The sequence below is a fragment of the Hipposideros armiger genome, unplaced genomic scaffold, assembly GCF_001890085.2.
Source record: "Hipposideros armiger isolate ML-2016 unplaced genomic scaffold, ASM189008v1 scaffold_16, whole genome shotgun sequence".
NCBI lineage: Eukaryota > Metazoa > Chordata > Mammalia > Chiroptera > Hipposideridae > Hipposideros > Hipposideros armiger.
Window position 1 is genome coordinate 7,339,755 of NW_017731366.1, and position 9,237 is coordinate 7,348,991.

The window sequence follows — 9,237 nt, forward strand, 5'->3', positions numbered from 1 at the left end:
TCAGTCCCCAGGGTCTATAGGGTAGACCCTATAGCGGTATAACCTTGGAAGGTTAAAGCAAGTAAGCACAGCATTGACATGGATTTCTAGTGACATCTGTTTTGTCTTTAATGCCTCATCCCATCAGACTTCTAAACCATAATACATCAACTTTGAATTTAGGACAAGCTTTTTGCATTCAGAAATGGAAACTCTGATCATATTTGGGGGCCATGTTCTAAACCTCCTGAAAAAAAGAATCTAAACTTTCCAGCCCACTAAAGTAAAAGAGAATTTAAAAGCAGTATATTTACTGATGGAGAGAGAAGTTTCACTGGCTCCAATCCCAAAATGAGTTTGAAAATAAAGAAGTTTCTCAAAGCTTTACAGTAAATTCTTCTTAAATCAGAACGACAATTATCTGTGTAATTTCTACACATGCACTAAATAAACATACACAAACACACACATACATACACACCCACAAAACTTTACCAAAGCTGATGTTAATAAGTGACAATTCCCAAGCAGAGAAGTCTGGACGGTATAGCTAGTTAAGGAGTTAAAATGGAGTGAGACATATTTTAAGGGCTGCAAGAGATTTGCACTTTTTTTCCCACAGGTTTCTGTGACAGGGCACCTGTCTCAGCAGACAAACAGAAAACCCAATGCAGGACCATTGTGCACTTCTAACGCTGAGGAAAAAACAGTGATGCTTTAAGCATGGTTTCATTCCATTATACACTTTTTCACCACACAGAACCAGATATGTACTTTTTAATAAACTTGAGAGAAACCGGCAATGTAGGCTAATAGATAAACAGAAACCACAAAGGGTTTTTAGTATGATTACCTGCATGGATTACAAATTAAGAGAAAACATTACAGCTAAGGTTTTAAACACAGAACACTAGCATGGGAAATATGTACTAAGGTTGCATTTCGTATTTTCTTTAAAGAAGTAGGTCACATACCTATTAATGATATCAAATAACGATAATATTATCAATTATCTTACACCAGGATTTGTTCTTTAACTCTTCACTTTTAACAATCCAGCTACACCTTAAGAAATGACGGCATGATTCTATACATCCTATGGCATTTGCCAGGTGGTATAATAGTACATGTCAAAATTTAAGAAAACCAACCTGTGATTATTAACACTGTAATAACATAGAAGCATCAGACCACATTTCATAGTTTTATTGAGACTTTTTCAGTTTTAATTGTTTATGGTAGGTACAATTCTAGTGACCACGGTTATAGCAAGGCTCTGCTGTTATTATCAATAGCAGATGCAAAGTTGGCTGTCATGCCTTAGACACACACACACACATGATATTGTACATTCCTGCATGCAAACGTATAGGAAATGTACATTCCTTTTATTAAAAACACAACTGCGCACAATTAGTCTGGAATTTGTTAAGCTACCATTGATTTAGATAAACCTGAGAAAGCTCAAAATGTCAAGTAACACTGTTTCCATATCGCTCATTCAATGGCACTATTAATCACAAAGAAACCTAGTTCAATTATCTATATTAAAATCACAGATAATATAAAAATAAACATTTTTGCAAAAGCACTAAAACATACCAGAATTTAAATTCACAAATTTTGATATGTCACATATATTCCCCTTCATATTAATTTGTAATGATGTGTATAATACAATGTACAACAGAATAAAAATTGTAACAGAATTCAGCAGCCAAATATAATACAGTTATCACTATAAAACTTGGAATTAAAATTATCCACTGAACAAATAAAACAGATTAAAATTCATAGCAGTGTTAAACTTGCTGGTAGTGTTACTTAGAAACTCCATCTCTAACAACTTAAGATTATACTATTTCACCTTAAGAAGAAACACAACACAAAAATTTAAGCTGATTCTGAACATTGTAACTGATTACACCAGCTGCCTCTTTCCCCATCTCCTTAAAGTTTCTCCTTAAATTCTAATGCTGTATCAATAATGCACATCCCACCAGACTTCTAAAACCTAAGAGATCTACTGTGAATTCAGGACAAGCATTTTGCATTGAGAAATAGAAGCTCTGATCATATTTGAGGGCATGGTTCTAAATGCTCTGAAAGGACAATATAAACTTTTCTATAATACTATATAAAATGTATACAATACAGATCCAGTCTGGCTAAAGATGCTTTGTATTTACTATTGATCTTATGATAGTTTGACACCAAATTGTGTCTGTATAGAAAGAACACTACACAAAAAAGGTAAACATGCAAAAGCATTTCTAGAGAAAATTAATCACTTGTATCACAAAACAGATTTTCATATTTTAGATAAGAAAAAAATCTGAAGACTTACACATTTCAGGATACTGATATTTGAAAAGCATCATAATATACAATAACTCATTTTATCTATGTATCATATATTATGTAAAATACACCAGTGTTACATTCATATTATACATTGTAATAAATATAATTTACATCGGTATGTTGGGTCTTTCAAGAAAGTCTTTCAACCTGTACAACTAAAGAACTGTAAGCTTCATTAATAAATACTATTATGATAGCTACAATTTGACCAGCAAAGTTAAAGCTTCAATAGATCTCTAACTAGTTACACATCTTTATTGTCACTAGTCCAATTCCAGCTGCTGTAAGCATTGATATCTCTTGTATCCAAATGCTGTTTGGTGTACTACACAAGTAGATTGAGAAAACTTACAGGTCATAGGTCCACATCACAACTGGTGAACTTTGTAAGAATTTTGAGCCAAGGAATTGAAGAGTCCTGGTAACAAATATAATACACCTCTGGCTGTCTATAGTTTAAATGTTTCCACATGCCTCAAAGCCCCAACAGACAGATGCCATCCAACCTTTTTAACCCACTAATAATGGTCCTGAAATGGTCAAAAGTTCCATAGCTCGCTGAGTGGCAATGTCATGGTTTTAACTCTGAAGCTACACACTCACGCTATATCGCTTCTTGGTTTGTCTTTTTATCATTTCAATGCAAACATGTTGATGTTCAAAGAGTCAGAGATGTATTTTGTGTGCCATAAAATACCTTGAACTTGGCATTTAAATAGTGTTGCATTGTGAAATTTTAGTTAACTGACAAGTTCTATAATTTTAGTTCTTTCATCAAAATGCAAACAGATTTTTGCCTTTCCTATTAAAATACTGACTCATATCATATGTCACAAATCAGATTTTCAGCCAATACATCACTGCTTCTTCTTGATCCTCTGTACGTTTTCACCATTAGCACAGACTCTTCCCAGAGACCTCTTTTTGCCTGGAAGGAGTTGGTGAGATCATTCTTGTTACCATTTGACATGCATTTACATGTCATTATTGTCTACGATGTGATGTATAGAGCTAAAGAAGAAACACTCTGGAAAAAAAAAAAACATGCCAAGAAGTAAAAGGGAATTTCTAGTTACTGTCTATCTCTCATTAGATCCGCACTCTGTAAGAAAGTTCTCTGGAAGCTGAAACAATGTACTTAACACATACTGTAAACTAGGCTGGGTGTCCTGAGACCTAAAAGGAAGAAAACTAAAGTAAATGGTGAGGAAATACTATAGAAATGTGTACCGTTAGCCTTTGAGTTCAAGGATGGTACAGGCTTTGAAATTTCCACTTTGGTCAATTTAGTGATATGAATCCTGTCTCGCTGTCATTCTGTTTGATAGGGACAATATAGTAATGACATATTTTAGACATTTTCTTCAAGACGTCCACAACAGAAAATGCTGTAGGACCCTAACCAAGTAAGAACCTAGCTAACCTTCAGTTTCCTCAAAATGAGGACGTGTAGGTAGGACATCTCATCTAAAAGGTTTCTTCTATAATTCTGTGTGTTAACGCTGAACATGTCAAAAAAGAATAACTTTTTAGGAAGCTAAACACAGCATTTCTTCATTGGTCTTAGTGGCCTGAGACTGGATAAACTGAAGTAACTCTAAGATGAAACTGAAGGTCTCATAAATCTGCAGTCCACCCAAGCACTGCACAAACTGAAATCAAGCCCTGATTTACCTGTCACTATGTCCCACCGGGTGCTGTTTCTAGCTTTAAGACATGGCCCCAAATTATTTTACTTATAAAGTGCTTTCAAACAAGTTACTCCGCCATCAGCTGCAGACTCTGATGTTGGCTAGTTCTATTAAGGCTAGTTCTCACAATCAAACACTTCTTTGACAGGGGATTTATTTGTTTGGAGTTATAAATTGTGCTATCTCACCTCATTATTCTATATTATGTAGAATTTTAAGATTTTAAGGGCAAGAAATGCAGCGAATCAATATTCATTGAAAATTATTATTAAAATTACTGAAGTATTTTACAGGTTTCTCATTACTGCCTCGCAGAAAAAAAAAACATAAAAGAAAACACTGACCAGTGATCTTCTCTTAAACTATTAGTAGTTTCTGCAACTTACTTTTCACTGCTATGGTACCTTAGGTACTTAAATTTAATTCTCCTTATGTCCTTTTCTCATATATTTTAAAGGTTTTTTTTCCCCTTTTAACTATGAGGAAATAGGATCTAGTAAAGGATTATAACTTCTCATTCTATCAACACAACCTGAACACATTCTGCCTTCTTTTCATGTTGCATTTAATGTTCCCCAACGTTTCAAAGAAGCAAAGAAGAACCTTTACACCACAATTTTAATTTAAACTAATGTCCTTATTCTAAAGATGTCTTCTCCCTACTTGCTCGTACATTTGGGAATGTGCTTGAAGGCTATGCATTGTGAATGACTGCCAACCCCTCTCCCTCCGATAGTATAATACCATCGTCCTGCCCTACAAGCCCTCAACTTGCTCAGTTATTCAACTTTCATCTGTAATTTATCTGTGATTTTTAAAATTGTTTTTACAGATGCGAGTAAGCATTTGTACTGGAACACAAACTCCTAAGGCATTGCACAGCAGTGATGCAAGTAAATACCCTTTATCACAGGAAGTCTAACAGAGTTCACAGTGTTTACAAGGAAAGTACATACACTTTGATTATTTTGAATGCATTTTACCTACAAGATAATACATGCAGGTTTCCATCGCCAAACATTTAGGACCCAACATATACTGAGCAGTTTTCTAGAAATAACTGGAAAATGATCACTTTATAGGCTTTTAAATTCATTGGCTTTACTTTTCTATCAAAGTCTCCAAGAAACTCAGTTAGTTACCACCTATGGTGACAGGACCAAAAATGACACCCGGCTGAGATCTGTTCATACTGAATGAATCGAGATTAGAATTTTGCTACATCCTATGCTAACTTTGAGAATGTGGAGTTTCAATTTGTTCCTATCATGTATCATTAAAAACATTAAAAGCTAGATGAATGGCAAACTCAAGTTTCAGGTGGTCAGTTTTCTTGAAGAAATTATTAACCTCAAAACAGCTCCGGTACTCAAGTGCACTTTAAACAGAAGAGCTTGTAAATTTTAAAGGCAGAAAAGAAAGTAAATGTTTAACTGGGATAGTATTATTTTATTATACATACTTCAGATTAGAAAGAAGGGAGGGAGGGAGGCCTTGAAAGCAAACCCAAACCCAAACAAGCTAGGTGCGGGTGTGGGCATTTCCAGTTCTTGTTTGTTTTTGTTTTTTTAAAACTCACTAATTTCTTGGTTTGATGTTTCTCTAAACTTTTAGAAACTTAAAGGGGGAAAAAAAGGAAGCACTTGGCTCTATTAAGCATCCTACCATGTTACAAAAGTGGGTGTTTGGGGAATTCTTGTGTCTTCACAAGCTTGTGTCTCCATTTTGCTTGAACTCGGATAAAATATTGAGGGTCATGTCTTCACTCTTGGATTGCAAATTTGCCTCACTTCTTCTGGAAGCTTTTCTGGTGGCTCGAGACAGCCTCCTTCTGAACGTGTCTCCTGCCAAGAAATAGAGAATGGGGTCCACACAACTGTTGAGACTTGCTAGACCTCTTGTCACCTGATAAGTGGCATAAACCCTGTCATTGAAAGCACACATTTCTGGGGTCTGAAAATCCAGCCGGGCCCTCAGATTCATTGTTTTCATTACATGGAAAGGGATGTAAGACACAGCAAAAACCGTCAGTACAATAATCACCAGGTAAATGGATTTCCTCCTCAGAGGCGAGTTGTCCAGGTCGTTGTAAATCAAAGCTCTCACAATTAATCCGTAACAGCCCAGGATCAGCACCAAGGGGACGCAGAACATGGTCACGGTCGTGCACATGCTGTAGATGAAATAACTTCGCAGGTACTCGTCGGAGCTGGTGTCGTAGCAGGTGGTGGTGTTATTTTTCCGGACGCCGGTGCCCGAGTAGAAGAAGATGGGCGAGATGGCCCCCGCCACGATGAGCCACACGAGCACGCTGATGTAGACGGCGTTCTTCTTCTTGAGCCTGCCCAGGGACTTGAGCGGGTACACCACGCCGCTGTAGCGGTGCGCGCTGATGCACGTCAGGAACAGGATGCTGCCGTACAGGTTCACGTGGAAGATGAACCTCTGCAGCTTGCACATGCCGTCCCCGAAGATCCAGTCTGTCTTATTGAAGTAGTAGAAGATGAGCGCGGGCAGGGTCAGCACGTACAAGAAGTCGGCCAGGGCCAAGTTGAACATGTACACGGAGATGCCGCTCCACGGCTTCATGTGGAAGACGAACATCCAGATGGCCACGCTGTTGCCCAGGAAGCCGACGATGAACACCACGATGTAGACGACCGGCAGGTAGTAGAACTGGAAGCCCGTCTTGGTCAGCGAACATTTGAACGAGGCGACGACGGCGGCGGTCGAGGCCGCCGTGCTGTTCCCCCAGGGAGATCCCGGGCCGGCCAGCAAGGCGGCGTCCGTCCCGTTGGGGACAGCAGACCACAGCACCTCGGTCATTCTCTCCTCCCGGACTTAGGCGGCGGCGGCTCCGAGGGACAAGCGGCGGCGAAAGGGCTGCGGCGGCGGCGGCGAGGGGCGCAGCCAGCATCGGAAAGGCGCGCGAACGGAAGGGAGCGGGCGCCGGGGATCCCCGAGGGAGGGGGCGCGCGGGGGCTCGCCCACGCCGGCTCCCGCCCCGCGTTCGCCGCGGGCCATGAAATCCGCCCGGGGGCCGGGGCCGGGACCGAACCGGGCCGGCGGACTCGCCAGCAACTTCCCGGTGCGGCTGGCAGCGCCGAGGTTACACAACAGGACGCGCGGGGCGCCGCCGCCGACAACTTTCCAACGGCGCTCTCCCGAGGGGCCGCGCGGGTCCCGCCAAACTCGCCGTGCCGCGCTGCGTCGTGGGGAGGGCGCGCCCCAGCCTCCGTTCCCCAGAGATCAACTTCGTGTGGGCATCGTCCTTCTCCCTACCTCGCAAGCAAGCAGTTTGTTTCTGGAGCCCGCGCCGGTGCCTCCGCGCCCCCCTGCGCTCAGCCTCTGGGTGCCATCCGAGCGCGTGGCCGCGGACCCGTGCGCTTCTGGGCTGAGCCTCGTCCGCCGTCAGAACTGCTCCGGGACCCTTTTCGAGGTCCCGCACGGTCCCGAGTGCGGGCGGCAGGCTGGAGAGGCCGGCTCCCCGCGATGGTGGGCGGAGCTTGGGCTCCGCGGGAGGCGAGGGGCGTGCCTCCCCCGAGCCCGCCCGGCTCCCCGGGCGCTCTCCAGGGCGTTAGTCCGGAGCCGGAGGTGTCCGCTGGGGAGTCGGTGTCCGCCGCGGAGTCGGGGTCCGCCGTGGGTCCGGCGCGCTCAGGTTCAGCCCTTCTGCTGCTACCGGAGTCGGCGGCGAGGACGAGGGGCGCGCCCTGTCAGGGCTGGCTGCTGGGGAGCGATTGGCCCGCCAGCGCTCCTTCGCTCTTCCGCCAGCTATCTCTGCAAAGTGAAGTTGCTGACACACAGGAAACCCTTCTGACCGGCCGGAGCCTTCTGCCTACAAGCTTAGAGCCGACCCGTCCGAGGCAGGAGTCTCTAGGGCCCTCAAGGACCACACCAGGTGCCTGCAGGTTCCTAGCAGCCAGCAGTCCCCCCGCTGGGAACGCCCTGGCGTTGCAGTGCGACTCGCTGCTCCGAGACTGGATTCCTGGCACATGCAGGAACCTGCTACTCCAAGAGAGCTCGAGCTCTCAAAGGAGGGAGGGCTGGGAGTAGGGTGGGGAGAGTCGCCTTCTGCTCTTCTAGTCTGACTTTTCCTTTTTATTTCAATATTGTTTTTGTTAATTAACCGCAAGCTAATAAACCGACGTCACTGGTAACATCAACATGAGACTTGGTAAAAGGGCCTTGTAAAAATATTATTAGTGGGTACTTCCGGTTGCTACAGCACAACTTAACTTCATACCTACCACCTACCAACAACACAAGCTCCCCAAATTCTCTTGTCCAGTACATCTAAGATCAGAGGCTGCAATAAAACAAAAACAATTAAAAATATATCGTTTGGAAATAACTTGAACACAGCTTTATATGGGTAGATGCAAAGGACAATTAGAACTCCAAAGTGATTAAGGTATGGTTTTGGGTTTTATTACCAATCCTGTTTCTGTAGGTTAAAGTGGCTAGTCACAATTATCTCCAAATACCTACCTTAACAAAATAGGCTGGGACTTCCTTAAATACCACATTTATTGAAAAATGTTTCTGCATGGCATGTGAATGCATCAAATTTTTAAACACTGCATTTCAAAATTGTATTTACGTTTAATTGGAAAATAAAAGAATTACTAGCTCTTTAGAGACATATTTGAATGGGCCCACACAGCAAATAATCTAGCATTTCTTGACATTTACTAACTAACAGTATATTTTATGTGAAATATTAACAACATCTTTTCTCTTAGAGGGGAAAAAAAAAATCCAAAAAGAAAATATCTGTGAAATATATGCCATAAAGATTTCTTTCTGGTCCTAGATGTTGCATGATGGTTTTATCTTTAAAAATACTCAAAGGAGCTGGCTTTGATACCACAAAGGAAAATTCCATCGGAGAAACACATACAGAAAGGAACATACCCAAACATGTGGAATGGTGAGCACACTCGTATTTTGAATTGTGGTCAATTGAGCAGCATGAAAATAAATGATAAAACTAGAGTGAATAACTCAAACGAAGGGCATGCATGTTGTTTGAAAGCCATCTTAATTGAAATAAGTGCTACAGGCCTTAGTTTTCTCATTTATAAAATGAGGGGGTTGGATTTGATTATCTTTCATGTTTTACTCCAGTCCCCAATAAAGTGATTCTATAATTCTGAGCCTTAACATGAAACATTTTCAGATTGTTTGATTGGGATGGCACTAA

The 9,237-nt window shown here is 41.9% G+C and overlaps 1 protein-coding gene across 1 annotated transcript; it reads right to left on the reverse strand.

Annotated features, from left to right (window-relative positions):
* Positions 1–1,170: 1,170 nt before the first annotated feature.
* P2RY1 (purinergic receptor P2Y1) lies at positions 1,171–7,146 on the reverse strand. Its single transcript, XM_019627810.1, has one exon. It carries the CDS (start codon positions 6,858–6,860, stop codon positions 5,739–5,741), a length of 1,122 nt encoding a protein of 373 aa, XP_019483355.1. The 5' UTR covers positions 6,861–7,146; the 3' UTR covers positions 1,171–5,738.
* Positions 7,147–9,237: the final 2,091 nt, after the last annotated feature.

What these genes read in the sequence shown, in the direction of transcription:
- P2RY1 (XM_019627810.1), bottom strand. Translation starts at nt 6,860, where the DNA reads ATGACCGAGGTGCTGTGGTCTGCTGTCCCCAACGGGACGGACGCCGCC.